The 25,147-nt window shown below is 43.5% G+C and overlaps 2 protein-coding genes and 1 pseudogene across 10 annotated transcripts; 1 reads left to right on the top strand and 2 right to left on the bottom strand.

Annotated features, from left to right (window-relative positions):
• Positions 1–2,176: 2,176 nt before the first annotated feature.
• On the bottom strand, positions 2,177–5,566 carry ARMCX3 (armadillo repeat containing X-linked 3). Of its 4 annotated transcripts, none has more exons than XM_030305378.2 (5): positions 5,408–5,566; positions 4,796–4,875; positions 4,430–4,490; positions 4,100–4,170; positions 2,177–3,823 (listed from the first exon to the last, which is right to left on the bottom strand). In XM_030305378.2, exon 5 carries the CDS (start codon positions 3,675–3,677, stop codon positions 2,538–2,540), a length of 1,140 nt encoding a protein of 379 aa, XP_030161238.1. In that variant the 5' UTR covers positions 3,678–3,823; positions 4,100–4,170; positions 4,430–4,490; positions 4,796–4,875; positions 5,408–5,566; the 3' UTR covers positions 2,177–2,537. The 4 variants fall into 4 exon arrangements, with proteins under 4 accessions (XP_030161238.1, XP_030161236.1, XP_030161239.1 ...); XM_030305376.1 differs by having other exon boundaries at positions 4,796–4,903; positions 5,408–5,553; XM_030305379.1 differs by lacking the exon at positions 5,408–5,566 and adding an exon at positions 5,254–5,390.
• Positions 5,567–10,488: 4,922 nt separating this feature from the next.
• Positions 10,489–13,409, top strand: ARMCX6 (armadillo repeat containing X-linked 6). 6 transcript variants are annotated; one of them, XM_030305381.2, is made up of 4 exons: positions 10,489–10,603; positions 10,906–10,983; positions 11,360–11,440; positions 11,754–13,409. In XM_030305381.2, exon 4 carries the CDS (start codon positions 11,899–11,901, stop codon positions 12,799–12,801), a length of 903 nt encoding a protein of 300 aa, XP_030161241.1. In that variant the 5' UTR covers positions 10,489–10,603; positions 10,906–10,983; positions 11,360–11,440; positions 11,754–11,898; the 3' UTR covers positions 12,802–13,409. The 6 variants fall into 6 exon arrangements, with proteins under 6 accessions (XP_030161241.1, XP_030161244.1, XP_030161242.1 ...); XM_030305384.1 differs by having other exon boundaries at positions 10,501–10,603; positions 11,360–11,434; XM_030305382.1 differs by having other exon boundaries at positions 10,501–10,603; positions 11,315–11,440.
• A 4,620-nt stretch (positions 13,410–18,029) lies between these two features.
• On the bottom strand, positions 18,030–19,442 carry LOC115506829 (annotated as a pseudogene).
• Positions 19,443–25,147: the final 5,705 nt, after the last annotated feature.

The following is a 25,147-nucleotide window of genomic DNA, read 5'->3' as shown; positions in this document are numbered from 1 at the left end:
TTACCATTCATCTTCTGATGGCTCCCAAGTCTTTATTTTTCCTCTGAGTGCCAGTTAAATCCATTCAAATGACAATAGGCTGTCTCCACCTGGATGGCACATAGATTCCTCAAACTCAATTTATTTTAAGTGTATTAGCCTTCCCCTCCCAAATCTTTTTCTCCTACCCAATAATAGAGCAAGAAAAAAATGTTACTTGCCTTTTCCCTAATCTATCCTTAAAACTGGTGTCAAATGAGTCTCCAACTTTACTTCATTCAATAGGGTCCTCGTATGCAACAACTTTAAGCCAACCAGTTCCTGACCCTTTTGTCTACTATAGACAACATTAAGGTAAGTATATAGAAGCCTGGGGCTGAGAGCAGTTGGTAACTGAATGGAGGATTTTACCCTTCCCTGATCTCACTTGGAATATGTTGCGAAAGCTGGTGAGATCATGTCTGAAGAAACACTGAGCCCTTGGAAATAAGGAAATCTTATTCTTTGAGAAATTATTTTAACAGTTGTCTTGGAGGAATCACAGAACTCTACACAGTAGTCACTTAATAAATGCTAACTTTTATTGTTCTTATTTATTAAATGACACTGACACATGGCAGAATGCCCCCAACAAAACAAAGGCCACCCCAAAAAACTATCAACCCTGCATTCTAGGGAATTAAGAATGCTTATTTTTCTTTTTTTTTTTTTTATTTTTTTTTTCAATGTTTATTTATTTTTGGGACAGAGAGAGACAGAGCATGAACGGGGGAGGGGCAGAGAGAGAGGGAGACACAGAATCAGAAACAGGCTCCAGGCTCCGAGCCATCAGCCCGGAGCCTGACGCGGGGCTCGAACTCACGGACCGCGAGATCGTGACCTGGCTGAAGTCGGACGCTTAACCGACTGCGCCACCCAGGCGCCCCGAGTGCTTATTTTTCTTAATTAACTGCTCTGTGCCAGAACATTCAAAGTATTTTGCATGTATTATTTAATTTAATCCTCATGACAAGCCCCATCTTCATCACTCATCTATCATTTCAGAGAGGAAACTTCATGCCATCTCATTTTTAATCTAAATTCTTTTTTTTCCACTCAGTACATGCTCCAATCACCTGCTTCATTGTCAACACTTTCTTTTTCAATAATTTCCAAAAAAAACAATACTCATTTTATATAAATAAAAATATAAAGATGAATAAAAAATAAAAAAGTAAAAGGTCACTCATTATCCTTCCACTCAGATATAGCCAGTTACTTTTGGGGTATCTATAATTCCGTAATTGTTAGTGTCTACTTTAAAATATGTTTTTTTATCTTCAAAAAAGAAAAGGAATCATTCTATGAATACTGCTATCTAAACTACCTTTCTCATTTAACAATGCAGGATGAATATCTTTTCCTGGCAACATGGATTTGGATCAACATATTTATCTTATATACTGTGTGAACATTCCTGAATTAATTTCACCATTCAGGTGTGCTAGACACTTAGTTGTTTCCAATTGTTACTGTTTTGGACAGTGCTGGGATGAAAAGCCTTGTCCATAAAGCCTTTAGCCAATTATTCAATTATTTCCTTAGGACAAAAGAGTAACAAACTTTAAGGCTTATATGTATTACCAAATGGCCCTCCACAAATCTTGGGCAAACTCAGTGTAAACTTATTCCTACCACAAGAGTTTGATAGGATCCATTTATCCACACCCTCGCAGATGTTGCACAGTTGGTGAGAGAGGAATCTCTATATGAATTCCAATTGTTCTTTCTAGTCAAAAATATTTGACTCTTGGTGTTCAGTGGGATAATATTCAAACAACTCTCCACAAACTGGCTTCGTTCAGCTTTCCAAATTTATTTACTTCCATTCCCCACACTCTCTAAGTAGACTAGTATCCTCACTGTCATAGGAAAAGGGTTCCTACCTCCATGCCTTTCTCACCCTAGTGCTCCCTCACTCCAGCTCTTGGAATGCCCTAACTACATACACCATTCAGGACTCATTTTAAATAGCCTCTTCTTCCATGAATCTGTAGCTGACTACTGTATCCCACAGAAGCCTTTGCTTCCTCAGTGCTCTGAGACTGCACATTTGACAATGAGTATATGGTCCAGATATTGTTATCTATTTGTTTGTATTTTTCTTACCTCTCAAACTATATTATAAACCAAAGGACAAGGCTGGTTTCTTTCTTTCTTCTTGTTTTGTTCAGCATTAATACACAACTTTATTGATGATATACAAATCAAGTTAATGCAAATGACAGGAGAGAGCTTACTTATGAAAAACTAGTTCACTGTCACGCAAAAGAAATAGTAAAAATATTTCAATCTAGGCAGCGAGATAAAAAGCAACAAACATGTTTTCAGAACAGGTAGTGATATTCATTCATCCAGCTTAGACCTGAAGATCAACTCAGATAAAAATCAGCATTGATTATACAATGATATTCATCACTCAAAATTGGCAGCTGAAAGGATTCCTTTACCATATAAACAAGGTGGAGAAAAGGAATAGTTTACAATGTATGTTACTTCTAAACTACAAAATTAAGAATTTATTCCTGGCTCTTTGGAAACATATGCTCAGCCAGTTTGGCCATGAATTTTCCAACTTTTACTTTCACCAAAAAATCATGGTGACTTTCTATTCCCAGAATCTTATCAGCACACACTTGAAATTCTTTTAAAAAGAAGAAAAGTGAACCTTCACTGAATTGATTCTGAGCAGATTCATTTTCTTCCCATTTAAAATTGTCATTTATGTTCTCAAATATGACCAGAAGTTTAAGAATAACCTCTTTGTTCTCCTTCTTATTAAAGAGGGAACCAAGTGAAGATGGTACTTGGGCCCTGAGCAGTTCTCTAGTCATGGCTGGATTTTCAGCCAAATTCAAAAGGAGTTTCAAAACCTGAAATTTGGTTTCTTCATTTCCTGCTGAAAATAAACGAAAAAAGTCTGAAATGGAATTAGCAAGCATGTGCTGATATTCATTAGTAACAGTCATATTTGTGAGCAATCTTAGTCCAGCCAGCTGCACCGATGAGTTCAAGCGAGAAGTGATTGTGTCATCACACACTTGATTCATGTATATCTTAAGCCTGCGCTGATTTTCAGCATTCACACTCAAGTTATTCAGGACAATTAAAGCCTTTTCCTTAACTATGGGATCGCGAGTATTGAGAATCTTTGCAACAATTGGGAGACCACCTAGATCACGAATAATATCTCTGTTAAATGCATAAGCAGCGTTGTTACCCAGAGCAATTAAAGCTGCTTCAAGAATATAAGGCTTTTCAGACATCTCAACCAAGCAAAGAACTTTCTGCAGCTCTTGAGGGGACAAAATAGTATCATCTGAATTGGGGGAAGCCCGTTTCTGAACAGCCCGACGAGCCCGAGTAGCCCTGGCCCTTGCTCTGGCCCTTGCTCTGGTTCCAGCCTCAGTCCCAATCCGGGCCCAAGGTGGGTACCACACTATACCCTTGTTTTCACTGTTGTCATCATCATCATCAGACCAGTCATTGTACCTGGCCCCAGGACAGTCCCCAACATCATCCACATCCCCAGACCCACCCTCAGCCATTTTCTCCTTGTTCTGTTTTCTTCCCCGGGTCAGTCTATAAATGCAATAGCAGGCTCCAGCCCCAATCACTAGTCCCGCAGTCACCCAGCCTACTTTCCTGGCGTAGCCCATGCAATCGTCCCTGACAATAGCAGGGACCAAGGAACAGAGTATTCACTCAGGCTGGGAGAGGAGCACTATGGGCCTGGGTGCAAGGCTGTGGAAGGTGATCGTCTTCAGCCACTTCAAGGACACAATAGCTGATACTGGAGGTGGACCTGGGAGTGGAGGAAGGAAATGGGATTTGAGTTTCTTTTTTGTGTTGCCCCACACAGAGAGTTGCACAGAAGGACGGGAGCATAACAAATGTGTAGCTGGTATGAAATGTAGATTGTTAATAAACCCTCTGTATCCTCCTCATTTCACCCTCCCCCTACCCTCCCTAACCCACCCTCTTCCCAAGCCTAGATAAAGGCTATGGAGCCCACAGTCTCTGCTGAGGCCTCAGCACCCCAACCTCGGGTGTCCCCAGGGAATGACACTGTTACACTAACCTCCTCCAGACAGACGGTTTGTCCCTTCTTCCCTTCCCTGGAGGTGTGCCACGCCCAACAACCCTTGCGATCTGCAGAGAGACCACAGCCGGTGAGAACTAAGGACTTTGATGGATTGACTGTTCACATCCGTAGCTTTCCTGATTCACCATCCAGGCTGTTAGATTTTTTTAACCTCTATGCCATCCAAAACATGCACAAGCCTGCCCCTTCCCTAACCTGAAATGGGAGGGATGTTAGGAAAATAAGGTAGAATTGAGTGAGCTTATCCAACTGCGGCTGATTTCCAGCCCCCCCCCCATTCCAGGCAGCCCCCACGCCTACACCGACCTCTACTGATCCAAGGAAACTTCCTCCCTCTCTTCAAGTGGTGCCACCTGCTACAGCAGACCTGCAGGATGACAGATCGAAAACATCGGACTAAGTACTGTTGAGAGAGGATTATGAACAAACTCTCTGATAGGTTTCCATACTGTCATTCTCCTCCACCCCCACCCCCACCCCCGCCCCCGCGACACACACATACATACATACACACACACACACACACACACACACACACCCTGAACGCCATTTCACCACAGTCCCGAGAGTACAAGAAAGACACTCAGACTCAGCCCTAACCTAGATCATTGCCATCTCTGGCTTCTCCCTAACCCCACCACCGCCCCTCTTAGGGTCTCCAGATAGTCTTACCCTCAAATCGACCTTCACCAATTGGGGTTAATTTCCTTCCTCTTCTCTTGCCTGGTGTAGTGTCGCAACCTACGGAAAGACTGGCAATCCGGGAGAGGCTTGGACCCCCTAGACACAGAGCCATGGTCAGGAAGACACAGCCACAGTCAGAAAGACGGAAAACGGCTGCTACTAGAGCTCTTGGTGGACGACCAGTCCCCAGAACATGAAACTCTTTCCTAATTCAGAGGCCTGGTTGTCAAAGGTTCCCCACCCCTATTAACCCCTCTCAGCGTTCTGCTGACACATCACTTTGCACCTTCCCCCTCCCCAAATGTTCAACCTTTCCGCCAGCACTGTCCTGAAGGACTGGGGGCCAACACCCAGGCCACAGCTCCCTTAACGGATTACAGCCTCGGCTCCCAGCAGATTTCCAACTCCGGATCTCTGTGCTCCTCCCCAAACAGCCCCCTGCTCACCATTTCGTAGCATCAAAATGGTCTGCGGGCGGGACAGATGTCTTGGAAAGCCGGCGGGGAGAGGAAGAGACGACGGAGGCGTCTCAGGACCCGCGACGGTCTCCGCCCTACGCCCTCGGCCATCCCCACCTTATGGAATCTCTCAGGCACTGACCTGCAAGAATCCAGGACAATTTCCTTCTCCTCCACCTCTTTCCCTCTGCCGCAGGCCTGCTAGCCCTCAGGGCAATGGGGAGCTGGTACTCAGACGGGAACAAGGACCAGAACAAGAAGGACTTCTGCACACGTCAGCTCTTGGTCACGTGAGACCTACGTCATCCACCAACTCGGGTCCCTAATTTCCCCTCCCACCAGCAGTGCGGCAGAAGAGGGACCGCCCCCCCTCTATTCCCTCCCCCATACCAGGCCTTGTTACTCTTTCTTCTTTGCTAACCCCATTTCCCTGTAGTTGTGTTTGCCTTCCTCGGATTACCAGGAAGGGACAGCATCTTCCCCAGGGGCTACTGGCCACTTGTACTTTTTGAAAAATTGCCTCTTCCTTCCCCTAAGCTCCTGGGACGGCAACCTCTCCTTTAACCTCCCCTCCTCCCAGCTATTAATGTCTACCATTTCCTCTGAAGTCTAGTCCCTGATCTCAAACGAAAAAGCCATCAGAAAAGGAGACTTGCAGTGACAGCGTGTTTTTTACTTTCTTAACACATTTTAGTTCTTTTTGTTCTGCCCTCTCCCGCCCCCAACCTGCATTCTTTTGTGAGGAAAAAAAATACTATAAAGCTATTTTCATTTGAGAGAAAAAAAAAAAAAGAGTGGGAGTTGGAGAGTGATGTTGGGTGATGGCCTCCAAAACCCCACATTTTCTCATTCGTGGGGAATGTTACACACCTCACTCCAAATCATATTGATGTCTTCTGAGGCCTAACACATAACACAAACCCTAAATGAGCCCATTGAAGTGTCTAGAATTGCATAAATCTCCTGATGAGGCCAGTCTTCTAAACAGGAGAGCTACACACTTACACTTGCATCAGTCAGCAAGAAAGAGGCATGGAGCCCTCAGAAGCCAGTAACACAGAAAAGATTGAGTAGGAATCACAGCTATGTAGTGGATATCTGTCCAAAAAGGTATGCACACTGACAAAGTAAGTAGCATAAAAGAACATTACAAAATATACTTGAGTACAAATAGGAAATATCACCTTTAAATAAAATAAGTGTTAGAGAAACACTGAGACCACTGAGACCAAATTGCCTGAAATCAGCATCTAGCAATTAGTGTAAAACAATTTCACGGACTGATTTGGTGAACTCTGTGATTCACCTGTCAGCAATGATAGAACTTTTTTATTCGGGGAAAAGTAATCAAATAATGTCAGAACATGGGATCTACAATGGAATATTCCTTAATAGTTCAGATATAAGGCTATTATCTGAGTATAACTTTTATAATCCACAGACAATATGGAAGCAAATCAAGAAACTGGAAAGTTTGGGAATAGGCAAAACTCCACAGAAATTCTTGTCAGGGTAACTTCCAGGAGGCAGTACTTGGATATGACTGAAATTTAGCAAACAGAAACCAAATCAGCTATGTGATACTGTATTTGGAGAAAGATTATGTGCAGCATGGGGCTTATTCAAGAATAGGAATGTATGAAAAGAAGAGTCAGAGAAAAATATTGGTAGTTCCCACCCAAGTGCTGTCTGGGGAGAGGGAGTCTTGGCTAAGATGAATGGAACATTCAGCTTTCCTTGGCAGAGCCATCACCATAATGTGTAAGAGTATTTCAAGCTTCCTTAGCTGAAAGCCACTTCTTAAGGTGAACCAATGACCTTGATCTGATTTCAGGCTCACCAAGCAACCTTCTGAGGTTGTGGCTTCCCAAATAGTAGCTTGCCTACAGGGAGAATGGACTGGTAAAACTGACAGAAACCTCCAGTACCCCCTGACAGTTGAATTTCTCAGGGTAAATTATTCATTTGTCACTCCTATTGAGACTTAGCTTCCCTTTTGTCCCACTTACTGGGAGAGAATGCAGAGATACATGGGTTTGGGTATTCAGATCTCGATTTATACATAAGTCTCTGAATGGGGTTCTTTCCTTGATAGAGGCCTTTGCTTTCAGATAAAGTCAGGGGTTGATCATACAACAGTGAGGACAAGACACTGAACTATATATACAGCCTTGTGGAATCCTGTCAGGAAAGCCAGGTAACTCTGGCTTAGAATACAATCCTGTGCATTCACCATTTCCAAAATGTACCTCTCTAATGTTTAGTTAATGTGAAAATTACAACTAAGACATCCTGTGGCACATAGGCCCCCAGCATCTCAGTCATAGCTGGACAATGGGTTAATATCCAAAGTAGTTAAAAGGCTCTTGCAAATCAATATCTGAAACAATTTACATTTATCCCTGTGAAAAGAAAGTAAGTGCATATTACGTTTTACATGCCCTTTCATCTTCCCCAGCAAAAGGGTGAGCATTGTGCCCAAAATAGACCAACTCAATACTCTCCTACTAAAATTTAAATCTTGAATACAGATTTAAGAAAACACTGAAAATCAGCAGAATTGTGGTATCCTGAAGAGACTATCTGTGAATTCCTCCTACCTATACCCTTCAGAGCTGACCCTGATCTTCAACATTCCTTCATTGTTTCCATTAACCACGTTTGGTTTCTGTTGCTTGCAACCAAACAAAGTTAACTAAAACAAATTATTTAGTACAAAAACAAATAACACAGTACATAAAGTAATACAGCTTTTTAAAATAATCTTCTATAATTTTTTTTTCTCACTCTCTACAATCCTATTAGTGTTTCCATCTGGGGATCCTTTTGTGTTTGGGGGCACTCTGTAAGACACCTATCACATGTGACTACATACCAAGTTAAGCCAAAATATTCCTTTTGGCAGTGGCTTCACACAGTCTTCTTCAGGCTCAGGAACTTTTAACAGGCTTGTCTGAAGAATTGCTTAAGGATTTTCCTCTTTTGCTTTTGAAATGGTATGTCAGGCAAACAACCTGCCCTTAAATAGTTGATGATGCCCTTAAATAGTTATAATGGAGAGCAAAGTGGATTTTAAATGTTAGTTTCTAGGTTCCTTGGTAAGAATTGTGGATCTGAATGACAAAGGAGTAAGATAACTGAAAGGGTTATCATTCCCATGTTTTATAGGAAGTTTTAGAGATGGAGTGGACTCAAACAGGAAAGGTCTGACAGACTGGGAAAATGACGGTCAGGATAGTTATATGTTGGAATAAGTGGAAAACATACCAAAGTAGGGGAGGGGGATATTTTATACTAGTAAGGAGAGGTAAGAGTGGCGCTTTTGTCCTTGCAGCTTTGTTAAGCTTTACATACTCCTAAGTTCTTTCTAATGTATATGGTCAAAACAAGCAAAAGCCATTTATATAAGTACTTAGCAGCCAAAAATTGAATGATGAACAGTTAGATTTGTTAGTAAAACTCCATAAATGGAATTCACTCGTCCAGAAGAAAATAAAGGGAGACAAAAAGAACAGTATAAGGAGATGATGCGAAAGAAATGCTGTAAGGGTTTTAGAGAGAAATGGCATAATACTGGTGAAGGAATTTGGACTACAAAAGTTTTGAGGAAGACCAGAAAGTTGTGGTGTGCTCTTGACTTCTGAATATTCACCAGCAAGGCACTCTGGGCTCCCTGACTCACCTCCTGAAAGGGCCTCCCCCACACAGGGGCCCCTTACAAGGGGAGCTTCCTGCTGGGGTGTCTTATTTCAATGTTCTAAGAAAGAAGCTGCCTGAAGGGTCTATATTTAGAGTATGACTCCCTGGCAGGGACAGCTGAATGTCTGGAGACTAGTTTCTGCATACTTTGTCCCTGAGTTCTGGGATTATTCTGAGGTGCTTGTATGGGTGGTACAGTGAAATTGTCACAGAAGGCAGCGAGTGAAAAGGCCTCTTTCTCCTGGTGACTGCTTGGGATCCTGTAAACTGCGCTTTTTGTGAGGGAAAAATGACAAAGATTTCATTTACAGACCCTCACCACTATCTACACTGGAAGGTGCTGAACACAAGCTGCTGCTAAGGTGACATATAGTACATGAACAACAGATCCCGGAGATATCTCACCAATGTTGTGATTAAATGAACATTCCACCTGCTAAGCCTCATTTCCATCAGTGAGTGGGATAACAGGGAATTCTTTAATTTATGGATTTCTTATGGGTTACACTACAAAACTTGAGAATAGATTTTGAATAAAGACTTTTGGGTGAAAAACAGGCTAATCTGTGAAGTTACTAATTTCTAAAGTTCATCTGAACAGTAAGATTAATCTGAATTTAGGGTCTGAAAAAAGTATGTCCTTTGAAGCCAGAAGGAAAGCCATTCAGCAATTTTCTATGAAGTTCTCAGCCATCTGACACTTAATACTATGAGTTCAGCCAAAGAAAGGGAGAGTGGTTCATGTATCAAAAATGACCACGATTAAAACGCTGACCACCCCACTATACATTCATTTTATCCATCAATCTATAAATCATATTGAAAGCACACTAGTTTTGTTTGCAAGGATATGTTTTTAAATTTTAGTATGCTGTTTGAAACCTGCTATTTCCTGTGAATTCAGTAGAAAATATTTTCAACAGGGTATAAATTAACTTAACCAAATCAATGAGGTCTTCCTATTACCTGGCAGATCTTGTTTATTACATATATATGTATCTACATATGTACATAACTTAAATTCTTTTTTCTCCAACTGAAATAGATTTATTATATTTTCTGGTTACAAAATAGTGTAGCTTGAGTCAATAAAAAAGAAAGCATGAAATAGAACATAAATGTATCAAAAATATTAATAAAAACCTCACAACTACTTGAGCTTCCTTTCATGCAACTCCCCCCAAACCCCTGAATTTTGGTTCAGAAACCGGATGTGCAAAGGAGTAGAAAAAGAAGGTATGGGAGCAGGAGTTTCAGAGCCAAGAAAAAGATAAGAAATTTCCCCCCAGAAGAAGTATAAGTAACAGCTGACCCAGGAAAAGATGCTGCCCCATCGTGTAATTAGAGAAAGGCAAATTCGACCACCAGAGAGCCAAGGCCGCTTCTGGCTTAACGGTATTGTTATAGAGGAAAAGAGTGACAGGGCCCCGTGTGAAGGGGGGAGGTACGGGGCAGGCTGGCGCCTGCCGCACTGCTTGTGGGAGTGGAAATTGGGGGCCAGAGCTCATTCGTGACGTGGTGGTCACGTGACCAAGAGCTGCCTAGAGCAGAAGTCCTGCTAGTCGCCTCCATCTGGGTACCAGCCCCTATTACTCTGCAGGCGTGTGGAGGAAGAAGGAAACTAGTCCCGGACCGCGAGGTCGGTAGGAGCCTGGGCTCTGCTTAGAGGCGGCGGGGGTAGGAGAGGGCCAAGGGCGTCACGAATTCAGGTTCGAGCTGATCCGGGTTGTGTCCCCTTCTCATCTACTTTCTAAATGCCGGCGCCCCCCTCCCTCGTGCCCATTTAGTAGAGAGAACTGGTGGACTTTGGGCGGGTGGTTAGAGGAGTGAATGGCGGTTCCAGAGACTCCGAAGAAAGGTGCCACAATTAGGGCACTCGTGTCCCGAGCGCTGCTCCGTCCACCAAACACTCCGTCCCCTGGGTTCCCTGTCTGTTTGCAGGTTTGTAGGTCTGTTGGCCCATAGGACGCCTCAAAAGTCGTCCTGAGGGAAGGAGCAAACTGCCTTGGGACCCTGCAGGTCGGTCTGAGGGTGGGATGAGCCCTGGACCCTGGGTGGGGGTTGGTGATGGGGGTGGCGGAGGAGGAAGGGCTGGGAACTGCGCGGGCCTGGTCGAGTCGCCCTCTCCTGGCCCCTTCTTTCTCCACACCCCCTCCCATCTCAGTGCAGGGAAAGGGGTGTGGCGGCCTTTGCTGGGGAAATGGCGGATGATATGGGGGGAAAGGGGGAAACCCCCGTTAGAAAAGTCAGAAGGGTATGAAAAATATTTTAAAGTCAAAGGCTGAAAATTCAGAAAAGCAGGTATTAGGACCTGTGTTCTCAGTGCTGATCCATCCAACCACACTTTCAGTTTTTCAAAGCCGGCTCTCTGTCTTTCCATCTGTCCTTCTGCCAGACTGTCCATCAATCTCTGTGGAAGGAGCACTGACAACCGAAGACAAGGGAAGAAGAAGGAATTTACCTGACTTTGGTAGAGGTTGGTGGGGAAAACTGCCTGTGAAGCTTTGTAGGTGGGGGTGTGTGACAGAGGAGACTACCTGAAGGTTTGCCTCTCCATGTCACCACCCTCCTGGATAGCATAGCACAGCCCTATCTCCTGCCCTTTTCTGTAGGGCCTGAAAGCATAATGGTTGGTCCCAATGGTACATAGAGAATAATAAACAAATAACAAAGAAACAGGTTACTAATAATCCAACTCTCTCAACCAGAACTCAAACTCTACCCTGTTTGTGTAGTGAGGCACGAATTCAAACACAGCACAAGGCCCTGATACTATTTCTCAACCATAGATTCATCACAAGAGAGCTACAGGAACCTGAGAGAGGCTGAAGAGGACTACACTCCACCATTACTCACCCTGGCCTTAGCATCCTCTTCAATCAGGTGGAACAAGTCCCTCTCCCATCCTACCCAAAGACTGGCACAGACCTGAGCATGGGCCGAGCTCGGGAAGTGGGTTGGATGGCAGCAGGACTCATGATTGGGGCTGGTGCCTGCTACTGTGTTTACAAACTAACATTAGGAAGAGATGACAGTAACAAGTTGGAGGAAGAGGAAGAGGAATGGGACGATGACCAGGAGCTGGATGAGGAGGAACCTGAGATTTGGTTTGATTTCACAACTATGGCTCGGCCCTGGAGTGAGGATGGGGATTGGACTGAACCTGGGGCCCCTGGAGGCACTGAAGATAGGCCTTCAGGTGGGGGCAAGGCCAATCGAACACACCCAGTAAAACAGCGCCCATTCCCTTACGAACATAAAAATACTTGGAGTAATCAAAGCTTTAGAAATTTCAGTTGTGTTCTTGACCTCTCCAAGTGTCCTTTCATTCAGGGCAAAATGTGGTTTGCTCAGCCCAAGGATGCTGGTTTTTCATCTATCCACAATATCAATAGTCATTTGGCCAGCCTCTCCATTGTTGGAAACACGATCCCCACTCCTGACCCCGCTATTAAGGAGAAAGCTTTATGTGCTCCGGATAACTTGAATGCAAGTATTGAAAATCAGGGGCAGATTAAGATGTACATCAATGAAGTGTGTCGGGAGACTGTGTCACATTGCTGCAACTCGTTTCTGCAGCAGGCCGGATTAAATTTGTTAATAAGCATGACAGTTATTAATAACATGCTTGCCAAGTCCGTTTCAGACTTGAAGTTTCCTTTGATAGCAGAGGGAAGTGGATGTGCTGAGCTTCAGGTTTTGAAACTGTTGATGGGTTTGTCCGAAAAGCCAGTCTTGGCAGGGGAATTGCTGGGTGCCCAAATGCCGCTCGCATTCATGTCCCTCTTTATGAGGAACGGAAACAGACAGGTTCTCCTGGACACCCTGGCCTCTTAAATGGCCATCTCGAACAGAATGGAACTGAATCTACCCAAAACCCTTCTAGTGAACACACACATGTGTTCTCACTCAAAGAATCTGCAGTGGGTGCTGTTGAAGATCCAGTCTTAGCCCATCACCACATCACGGGGTGAAAGTTACACTCGCTAAATCGAGGACCACACTCCTATTGGCCAGGCAGGGGTTCCCACAGGGCTTGGAGTAACTTCTTGGTTTTGCAGTCTGCAGGCAATGTGCATTGTCAGTCACTCCCTTGTGGTCTTCTTCCTGTGGTAAAGGGATCATTCCAGCTGCCAGCTGTGGATACAGAACATCCTATTATAGCATCATGAGGGATGCCCTGCCCGTGGTGGTCTCCCTGTCTAAGCGGGACCATTTTGTGGAGACCAGACACATATCGGAGCTTGTGCTGAAAATGCTTTTGCTGCCGCCTAGGTTGAATTCTTTCTCATTTACTGCTTCTTTGCGAGCTGATGGATGGTGAACCTATTCATCAAAAACATACACCCCCCTTTTGTGTGCTGTACTGACTTAACCTTACCCACCCAAACCTACCATTTGTATGTATCATCAATAAAGGTGTGTGCTTTGATTGGCAAAAGCGAGACATGGAACTTGCCCTTGAGTTTACAGTCTACATGAAGAGGAAGACAAAAATACGCGACCAACCAACACCAACCCACGCTAACTGGGGGCCTTTGCTCCCTGACAAATGCATGCTTATCAGTGCTCACAGGAGGCGGGGTAGAGGTGGGCTGCAGTGCTCAGGATAAGCCTCAAGAAGGGCCTGGAGGGCTGGGGGTGGGAACAGGGGAGTGGAGGTGGGGTTAGTGGAATCAGGATGGAGTGTTGGGAGGACTGAAAGAGACAACACTTTTGAAGCAGGCGGCACAGTGCCTGGCACCTGGAGCAGAGAAATCCCTCGACGAAGGTGTCTTTCCTTGACTGCCAGCCTAAATAGGAAGGTCAGTATCCTTGGGGTGTGTGTACACGTCCTTGGGGACCACTGGACAACCCATCCCTGCGCATGTCACACACTAGTTATAGCAATGATGGTTGCCGCTCTCCGAGTGCCCACTTTGTGTAGTTCTGTCTCTCCTGCAAAGCGGCTGTTAAACCTACCTCCAGGCCCCCTCCCTCCCTTGGGACCCCAAGCCCAGATTCCTGGCAGAGCGAGAAGTGTTGGCCTCTGCTTCCTCTGGGGGAACCTCCTTTCTGCCCTTTCCCTGGTACCTTCAGTGAAACCCAAGAAGGGGCCAGCAGAGCCTTCCATGAACTCCCCATTGGGGTGGTAGGGCAGATGTTGAGGGTGGTGGCGGGTGGTGGCAGGGTATGACAGGTCCATGGGGAGACATCTCTGTCGCCTCCATCCAAGCTCCTGGCATCCCTAAGAGGAAAGGAGGAACCCAGCCCTGTGCACTGAACCACTCCGTGGATCTAGGCAAGTCACGCTGCCACCCCTCTCAATACTGCCAGACCCCTCCCAGCAGCACCTTGGCCCCTGCATCACCAAAGCCAGGTTCTCTGACGGCTATTGATGTGTCAAGCGATGGTCCTCTTCCTCAGAGCCCTGGCCAACAGGCTCAACAAGAAGCTTCCCTTGGGCAGAGCTGCTTCTGTGCCTGGTGCCCTCTCCTGGTCTCCATGGGATGCTGCTCTGGGCCACTGTGCCCTGCACATCAGCACTCTGCGCATGCTCTGCTTTCGGACTGCTCTCCTCTGCACAGAGCACAGTTTTACTTTTTTCCCTTCTCCCGGAGTTTGGGTTGCAGGTAGATTACAACTCTAAGACTTGTATCCATCCGCCCTGTGCTTCGGCCTGACTAGCAGGCACCGGCACCTGCCAGGTGCCCCAGAATCTTCCAACATGCAATGGAGACACTGCTTCTTCCCAGGCACTGGCACCTTGGATGGCCAGCATGTGACTTGTGGTTGCTGTGACACCACGCCCCAGTAGGGCTCACCCCCCGGGAACTCTATTCCTCTGCTGGCTGCTGGGCCCTGCCATGTTGCTTAAGAGTTGCTAATGCGACCACCCCTTTCTCCCAAACCAGCCTCAGGTGGACTGGGCAATCTATTTCCCAAGTAGAATGGCCGTGCAGACAACGCCCACACCCACTTGTCCCAGTGGAGCCTGCTTGGCCAATGCTGTCTTCAGTGACACCCTCATGCTCATTCTCTTTAATCTCAGCACAAAGGCAGAAAAGATTTTCTCCTTCCTCCTGGCTTGGGGCCCCAAGTTAACACATGCCTCCCTTCTCCTCTTTGCTCTGCCAAATCAACAGTCAAGTGCTGCCACAGGCACTTGTCCTCCATCTCCAAGGCAGGCACTTGGCATTTTTAGGCCACGGCTGACTTCTAACTCAGGGAGGGCCTTGGAGACTTTCTGCCCATCTCCTGAGCAACTTTCTGTCCCTGGGAAGCCTATTGGCATCGAAGGGTCTCCATGGTGTGGTTTTGGCCCAACTCAAGAGCCTCCTCTGCATCTGCTGGCACTGCCCTCCAGAAAACACTCCTTGTGTCTGGAAGCTCAGGCCTCTGGTCTGCCCTTCATCCTTTGGTTGGTTGCTGTGCCAGAGCAGGAACCCTAGAGGCACTGGAGGGGACTCAGGAGCATGCCTGCCACTCAGGGCCTGATTAAGACATACAGAGGCTTTCAGCACCAGAAAGACCATGGTGCCCCCTCTCATACCTAATTCAGAATGAAACAGCATGGGACCACCGGGCACCAAACTTGCCTACCTGCCTGCTGCAACTAACAGATTCTTTCTGGGCTTCCCCATGGGAAATATTTGACAAGGTCATCGATGCTTGAGATTGTCACACTCTGTGGGGAAGGGCCCTGCCTTGATGGGGCCCACCCCAGCCTTGCCTGCCTCTTGGCTAAATCTGGAACTGCCCCCACAGACTGCCTTCCAGCTCCCAAAAAGCCCTGGTTCTGCTTCTTATTCATCTCATGATTACGTCTACATTTGGTGCCTGTGGGTACTGGCTTGCACACTAGCTCCCAGTGCCCTCCCCAGCTTGCTACCTCTCCTGGGAAATTTGTGATTTGACCTCCCCCCGCCCCCATTAAGTGGCTCCTGAGGTTGCAGACATCCAGCTTCCCAGCGGATGCCTCCAGTCTCAAAGTCTGCATCCTTCCCCAAGGCCCTATGTGCCACTCTCAAAGCAGTTTCAACCATAATCCCCTCACCTTGATGTGCCACCCACAGATAGGCACAGCCCTCACCAAGTCAATCTCTAAGCCGCCACAGCACCATTCAGCTTAGAGTTTGACAACTGTGGCTAGTGCTGGCTCCAGGCTCCTTTCCGGGGGCGGGCCACCAGTTGGTCTAAGATGCAGATGGGTGTTACACCACAGTCCAGGACAGTCCTGCAGAGGATTGGCCAGTCCCTTGTCTGCTACACATGCTGCATGCATCACCTCACACCCTGTCACTTCCCTCCTCTCTTGCTCTTGGCCTCCTGTTACCCGAAAGGCAGGCTTCTTTTCCCTCATTGCCTCTTGTTTTTGTGTGTGGCTTAGGATGTCCTCCCTCATGTCCCAATTACAAAGAGTCTCCTATAGGGTTTCCTAATTCCTTCATACTTTTACACTTAAAGGGTCTCACAGATCTACTTGGAAGTTACCTTTGTGAAAGGTAGGAGGTGTGATCCAACTTGACTTCTTTCCCCAAAGGGGTAGCAAATTAACCCAGCACCATTTAGCACTCCATTCTCACGCTGCAGTGTGGCACATATGGGATCTTCATGCACCCAGCCGAGCATCCCCTCTGTGGCTTCCCGGTGGGAATTATGTCCTGAGGCACACCTTTCTCCCAGGAACTCCTAACTGACTCGGGGACCCTCAGCTCACTGGGGGGCCCTATGGCAGGTGGTGTGTGTGTTAGCAGGGAGGTATGTATTGGTGCTTGTGAGCAGGCCTCTGTCCCAGGTTCCTTCTCAGGACATATCCTGGCTCACAGGAAACATACGAACCCCATCCCCCAGCCTACTTTAACAACACGGGAAAGTGGGGACTGGTTTCTTCCCTCACCAAAATTACTTTATTTGTGTGAGAGAAAAGCAAGTTCATTTTCTATGTTTAGATTTGCTGCACTTTGCACATGGTAGTCTTTTGCCACTGTTGAAGTATGCCTATTGTCACATGTTGCATTCATGGCTCAATAGTTTCTCTCAACACTGTCCTTGATTTTTTATTTTTATTGTGGTATATTTCATCAATCTGGAATTTTAACTAGTCTGTTCCTGTCAATTTTTGTATTGAACTGTGATATTTTTTTAGGAGTCTTCACATCCCACATTTACTAGAAAACATTTGCCTATATTTCCTTCTTTTCTTTAATATTCTTTTTAGAGAGAAGGAGAGAACAAGTGGGGTGGAGTGGCAGAGAGAGAGGAGAGAGAGAGAGAGAGAGAGAGAAGTAGGCTTCCATGCCCAGTGTGTAACCTGACACAGGGCTTGATCACACGACCTGGTGATTATGACCTGAGCTGAAATCAAGAGTCAGATGCTGAACTGACTGAACCCCCCAGGCACCCTGCCTATATTTCCTTCTAATATAAATACAGTTTTTCTTTTTAGAGTTAAAGAAAGAACTTCTTTAGAGTTAGGTTCTTTTTTTAACCTACTAGTAGCGTATATTTGTAATGTGTGTGTGTTTTGTACATGTAGTTTGAGGTAGACTTTGTATCTTAATTTTCTCTAAATGTATAATGAGTTACACTAATGTCATTCATTGCAGAATCCAATTTTTTCCCATACAGAATTAGGCAAGTATGCTCCAAATTCCCATGTTTAGAATATGAACATGGATTTACATGCATTGTCTCCTTTTGTGGATCTTAACAAGCATGTAGTCTTCAGTCACTGGACCTTTGATTCTTATCAGTAATTCACACTTAGCTCAATTGAGTAAATGACAAACACAGAATGATACATAAGGCGTAGCAATAAGTTCCACCCAATACCATTCACCTTTTTTCCCAAAATCATATCACAACTCTTTCTTGTAAAACATAAATTTTAGAACAAGGCACTTAATTCACTTTACTGTGGAAAAATAAAGAACATTCTACCATCTTGGAGCAATGAATGTCCAAGTATGGCTGTAAGGTACACACTGAGAATTTAATGATTTTAATGAACCCATTGAAGTTTATAAAGCTGTGTTAACCTAACATCAGGAAAGAATGCAAGATAAAGGCACAAATGTCCCTGCTCATGTTGCAGTGTAATTCCCCAAGGATGCCATGTTATAAACATCCTCATTGTCTTCAGTGCTTGAAGCATATGTAGACTTGGGATTGCTCACCACAATTCCCATAGAAGATAGACTGGTGATGAAGGAGTGCATCTGTTGTGCATAAATATCTCTACTGTTAAAGTAAGGTAGCTTGTGACATGTCTCTGGTGGGTCCTCACTGCACTGGTTCACATCAATGTCCTTCTGCTTCTGGAAAACTTGTTGAAGATAATGGTGATAAGCCATTGATAGTGATAGCACAGATGATGCATGTGCTGGCGATAAGCTTCCTGGCCAAGGTGACTCGGTGGTTGTCTCCATAGCCCCTAGTAGTCATGCTGATGGTGGCCCACCATCAACATATAGGGATGCTGGTGAGGTTGGAGATGTGGTCATCTTTCTCCACAGAGTAGATAAGCACAGAAAAAAAAGGAAATGCCCACAGAGAGAAAGAGAAGCAACAGCCTAACTTCATGGTAGCTGTGTCTCTATGTGATATCTAGAGAACAAAGTCCTACTGAGTGCTGGGCAAGCTTGAGAATTTGGAAAATCCTTATAAGCCTGAAGATCTGGACCACCATGCCCATGTTCTCAATGTCCTCGCTCTCTTCCTCCTTGGTGTCTACAGTCAAGGTGGCATAGAAGGGAATAATGAAGATGAAGTCAATTATATTCAGAGGGTTTTTCCAGAATTTCTTTTGAAAGGGAGAAACAAGCAGCCAGATGGCAAGCTTGCAGGTGAACCAAGTGATGCATGCAATCTCCAAGCCTTCCAGCACGGGGTCATCTACCTCTCCATCCTCATTCTGGAACTCTGATATACTGTGGACACACATGGCCACAACGGAGGCCAGCACCACACTCAAGGAGGTGATGGCAATCAATGAGCTTGGCAGACAGGCAGTAGGCTGGATTTTCCATTCAAATCCAGATCTTCTTCTGTAGTTGACCAAATTGCAGCTTATCAAACTTCTCCAGCTCCTTCTCAGAGAAAAGTCTTCAGAAGAGCCTGTACTCACATCATTGCTTTTCATGTCCCAATCTTTCTCATAGTTTTCTTCCTTGCCTTCCTAGTAGCCCTTACTGCAACAGAAAAAACCCCCACGCAGCTCCTCCATGACATGTAGCTTACCCGTGTAATAAAAATTCAAAACATATCTGAACAAGGAGGGGTTCAGTTCAAAATAGTACTCCTTATCGGCATGACTCACTGTAGTCTCACAGCTCCAGAACGGCCTCTTCTGAGTGACAGGTGAGCAGCTTTCTGAGTCTGGTGTGAGGAAACCACGGGAAGGTGTTTTGGTTGATGCACTTCTTAGAGCCTCCCTCGTTCAAGTTGACAAGTCCCTCCTCTTGTCCAGGATGATGCAAAAACTAATCAAATACCATGGTGCATAGAGGAGGCAGGGAGCTGGATGTGAAGGGAGATGAGGAAGTTCACACTGCACCCTTGTGTTAGATGTCACACTCTCTGCCCTTGTCCCATCCAGTGGAATGTCCATCATCATCTAAGAAGCTCTGCCCTTCTTCCCTCACAGAATGTGTGGTGCACACAGGCATTTAGTGGCCAAAAGGAAGAAAATAATCGTGTTCTCCGGTTATACCAGCTGAAGCAATTGCTAGGAAATCAATCTTACAGATTTGAGTGGGATAAGATCCTCCACCAATGGGCTTCTTTGTCATCTGTAGGATCATAAGCTTCTTCTGTTTCCCGTGTCTGCTTTGTGGCACACACTGTCCTGGGAACTGCAGGAGTCCAGACAACTCAGGATCACTCAGCTCTGTGATGCTGCCTGCCCACGGCTGTGGGGATCAGGCCTCATGGTGCAGCGAGGAAAGCAGGGTGGCTTGCCTAGATCTGTCTGTCTGTCTATGCAGAATCCAATTTTTAATGTTTTAAGTGAAATTGCACTAAGTTTATGGGTTAATCATTGGCAAGATGTGGCATCTTTATAATTTTCCCATCTAGGCACATTTATTTAAATCCTCATTTTCTTTAGTGAAGTTTTCTTTATAATCATCTTTCCCATTTCTTTTTGGGTTTTATTCCTATGTATTTGTCTGTTTTTGTTCGCTTGTGAATAGGCATGGTGAATAGGCATTTACCTTCTCCTACAATGCTATTCTCCTTCAACTCCACTGTTCTTATTCCATGTGCCAACACACTAGATATATGTGTGGTGTCTGCTGCTTTTGGAACAGCAATAAAAAAGGAGAATGATCAAGTGCTTCACCATAGTTACTCCTAAAGAGGAAGGAAAAGGAAAAGGACAAGAATTAAGTCCTATTGTTCCACAAATGCTCTTTTCCAGGAACTCTCCCTATAGACCCTTTCATTTTTTTTTTTTTTTACTTTTATATTCTCTTGCTCCCTCTTCTCTGGAGTGGAGTAGTTCAAACTGGTTATTCTGGCTTATTCAATCATGGTTTAAAACTTTTAGGAAACCAGGAATAAAGGGGAACTTCTATAATTTGATAATCACCATCTACAACAAACATAATAGTTAATATTGAAATATTGAGAGCTTTCCACTTGAGATCAGTTAACAAGAAAAAGATGGCCACTATTACCATTTTTATTCATCACCATACTGGGGAGAGTACAATAAGGGAAGAAAAAATAAATAAAAGGAACAATAACTGGAAAAAATAATCATAACTCACATACAAAATGATTGCATATGTAGAAAACCCAAAAGAATCTATAAATAAACTATAAAAATTAATAAATGATTTCCACAAGTCCACTCAATACAATGTCAGTATATTTTTAGAAATCAGCTCTATTCCCATATACCAGCAGCGAACAAGTAGGATATGAAAATTTAAAAACAAAGCCATCTGGGGTACCTGGGTGACTTGGTTGAGTGTCCGACTCTTGATTTCAGCTCAGATCATGATCCCGGGGTTGTGGGACTGAGCCCTGCATTGGGCTCCGTGCTGAGCATGCAACCTGCTTGAAATTCTCTTGCACACTCTCTCTCTCTAAAACACAATAATAATAATAAATTAATAAATAAAAATAAAAATGAAGCCATCTAAAATAGCATTGAGATACCATCATATCCTAGGAGTCGTTCTAACAAAATGTGTACAAATCAGAACTAATATGAGTGTAAATTGGCAAACATTTTTTAAAAAAATATGAAGATGCAAAGCACCAAGAATAACCAAGAGAATTCTGAAAAAGAACAATAAAGAGGAGTCATACTACCAAATATGAAGATGCACTATAAAGCTACAGTAATTATGACAGGATTCAAACACATTGATGCAAGGATAAACAAATAGACTAATGGACAGAGGTGCCTGGGTGGCTCAGTCAGCCAAGTGTCTCACTCTTGATTTCAGCACAGGTCATGATCTCACTGTTTGTGAGTTCGAGCCCCACGTGGGGCTCTGCACTGACACTAAAGAGCCTGCTTGGATTATCTCTCCTTCTTTCTCTGCCCCTCCCCCACTCTCTCTATATATCTCTCTATCTCTCTCAAAAATAAATAAATAAGGATTAAACAAAAATAGACTAATGGACAGAATCAAAAGTACAAGGACAGACCCATATATATATGGCAACAAGTTATCACAAATATGACACTGTAGTGTATGTAGTAGAGAAAGGACAGTCTTCTGAAGAAATGGTGCTGAGTCTATTGGATATCTTTTTATAGGGAAAGAATATAATCTTGACACTTACTTCATGTCACATACAAAAATAAATTCCAGGTGAATTGTAGATCTAAATGACATAAGGCAAAACAGTAAACCTGCTAGAAGATAATGTAGATAATCTCATGACCTTATGGTAAGGGAGAATTTGAAAAGAATAAAATAAATGAATGAAAATATTGATAATTTTCTTCTTTATGAAGACACTGCTTTGTAAGTGAAAAACAAGCCACACAATCTTAATAACAATATTTGACATATGGATGGACCTAGAGGGTATTATGCTAAGTGAAATAAGTCAGATAAAAAAGACAAATACCATATGATTTCACTTATATGTGGAATCTAAAAAGACAAAACAAAACAAAACAAATAAACAAACAAAAAAGCAGAAACCACAAAGAGAACAAACTGGTGGTTGCCAGAGGGAAGGGGTGGGGATGAGCAAAATGGGTAAGAAGGAGTGGGAGATACAAGCTTCCAGTTATGAAAGTCATAGGAATGAAAGGTACAGCATAGGGAGTATAGTCAATGGCATTGTTTGGTGACAGATGGTAACTACACTTGCGTTGAGCATAACATAATGTATAGGCTTATTGAATCACTATGTTGTACAACTGAAACTAATGTAACTATGTATGTCAATCATACTTCAACTTAAAAATACTTGGTGATGTAAAAATAAATAAAACGATGGATTAATCACACCAGTGATGTATATGTGAAAATTCTAAATATAATAATTATAAATGCAACCCAGAAGTATGGCAAAGAAATAATACACTATAACAAATCAATCAATTGCTGCAATAAGAACTCAAAAAATTGTCTCAGTCCCAATGTCCCTCTTACACTTATTTCATTTTATCCTTATATTATTTCTCTATATTTCTATATTTCTATATTTTTTCTAAAAACTTTTAAAATTTTCAAAAGTTCAAAAGTGCATTTTACCCACTTTGTCAAACAGGATGTCACTCTCCTTTGCAGGTGCTAGCAAAAATGTCTTCATTAGTACTGCTCACATCTTCAAGACCTAATAGCATGTTTTGTGTTCCTAAAACATCAATGTCCTATACTTGGTTACAAGGCAAGATGACAATGTGTAATAACTTGGACAACAGAATTAGGCAGCAGATTTGAAAATGCTTAAATGCACTGATTAATTCATTCGTGGTCATATATCCTGAGATAGGAGGCATTATGAGTACTTCACTTGCTGACTCAGAATTTTTGGTCCAGACCCCCTTCTACCAATTGTAGAATTTTCATAGCCCAAATTATAGTGTATCTTATCCCCATGGTGTTTTAGCATCCTTCATAATGGACTCATAACACAATTATTCGTATCACATTTCCCAATTCAATGTATGTACCATCAAAGTTCCACTTGGCCCAACTACATCCCCTCGCCATTCCTGGGCCCTGCCTTACTTCAAATCCAGAGGAAATACAGCAATTATCCTTTCTGCCACTGCCAATGCCACTGTGGTTCAAGCCACAGCTTGAGGAATGAGTTAATGTAGTGTCACATAGCAGGAAAGGACTATTGCTGCTGCAAACTAACCAAACTACACACATGGAAACACAGTAGAGTTAATGCTCCAAAGGGTGAACTTTGACAAATGGAGACTAGCTAAGATCCCTTGATAATGGCTTTTCTAAGAATGATGATGACCATTTTCAATGCTACCTTTCCACATTCATTTTGTATAACATCCCAAGCTAAAGTTTATTTCTGGTTTCTCTGAGCTATGGCTCTTCCTTGCCCTTAAACCAGAACTATCTTGCTGCCATCATAAGGTGTAGAAAACTAGGATAATGGTCCCTGGTCAGCTCTGCCCTGAAGTGTGATATTAAGCAAGATAATAGACATTTATTTTTCGAAATGGTATACTCCCATGCTTGACCCTGCCCATTCAGTCCCCCTCAGGCCTTTTGTTAAGGGTTTGGACAATGTGTGTGTTTGGGGATAGGCCTAGGGGGAAGGAGAAGGGTGGTGGGGAGAGCAGGAAGCTTTATTGGGTGGTAACTTTATCCTTACAGATCCATTCAGTCCACCATTGAGATTGGGTTTAGTGTAACTCTCTGGCACTGTTGACCATTTATAATAATACAGGATCTTTGATTAGGCATAGAACCCCCTGTTTATTGAGCATTTCTAAGTTTGCAGAAGGCATAACATATTACCAAGTGGGGTAGCATTTCTTTTTGAAAATAAAAGAATGATGAGTTATGTTACTATAAGAAAAAAAATTACCAAGTAGACCAGATTCTTAGTGTTTGCTGCTCAGAACATTCACTCCCTAAGATCAATCTACATCAGAAACCAAATTATCATCAGATGATTATTTAGTGCTCAGGGAATCAGGACAAGCTGACTTAGCTAGATGTTGGTGCTGTCAAAGTAGGTATATCTAATTCATTTAGTGTTGCTCATGTGTTTCCCCCTATATAGGTGATCAAATCCTTCAAATTTTCCCTTTATGGATTCTAGAGATTTCATCACACTGAGGAAGGTTCTTCCTACCTCTAGGTTATAAAAATAGGCTCTTGTTCCCATCAAACTTTTTATAAACACAATTCAATGCTTTCCTTTTTAATTTTTCTGTTATATACAGTTTTGTGTATTGTGAAGTAGGTGTCTATTATCAACACTTACCTTTTTCTGACAGCATACTTTGTGGAAGGTTTTTGGTTACCTCCAAAACGTTAATTTTCTCCATAAGTAGAAACATTATTTTTTATGCTTGCTACTTTTGAGGGATGGTGCACTGAGCTACTACAGTCATATCTTATATTACAGAAGTCATTTTCTTAAAAATAGAATTAATAGTTTGAGTAGTTCCTTAGTTCAAGGCTAGAAAACAGGGCCTGGGGCAAAAGTTGACCTTGAGATGTATAATACAAGGGAAAAGTGTGAGGGGGAAAAGGGAAGTGAGACAAGGAAAGAAGGAAGGCAAGTATAAGGAGGTAAGTTACTCATCTGGACAGAACTTTTCAACAAAAACACAGCTGATTACTTACATCACATGACGTCTTCAGTAAGGGCACATAAAATTACTGCATCTATGACAGTCTAAGTGGAAGGAATAGAAAAGAATTTATCTGTTAGCTCTCTTTAGTAGTCTCCATTGGTCAAAGTCCACCCCACAGGGTGAACTTAGCAGAGAAAATAACCAAACAGAAGCATAAGCACACAGTTTGCCTGACCATATCAATTTGCTAAACCTACACTTGGAATGTTTATTGAGACAAGACAAGTAAACTATGAATTTTAAAAAAGAAAGCCACTTTCCTGAGCCTTGAAATATTGTGCTTTAGGTGACAATTTACAAGAGAACTATACTTCATTTTTGTTAAGATTACCTTTGGACACATTTTACTGGGATAGACCCACTTAAATTCCTGAAATTGTTAGATGATAA

Source organism: Lynx canadensis, chromosome X, assembly GCF_007474595.2.
Source record: "Lynx canadensis isolate LIC74 chromosome X, mLynCan4.pri.v2, whole genome shotgun sequence".
NCBI classification, from domain to species: Eukaryota; Metazoa; Chordata; class Mammalia; order Carnivora; family Felidae; genus Lynx; species Lynx canadensis.
The sequence above is the reverse complement of the archived record's forward strand: the minus strand, read 5'-3'. Positions and strand labels throughout refer to the sequence as shown.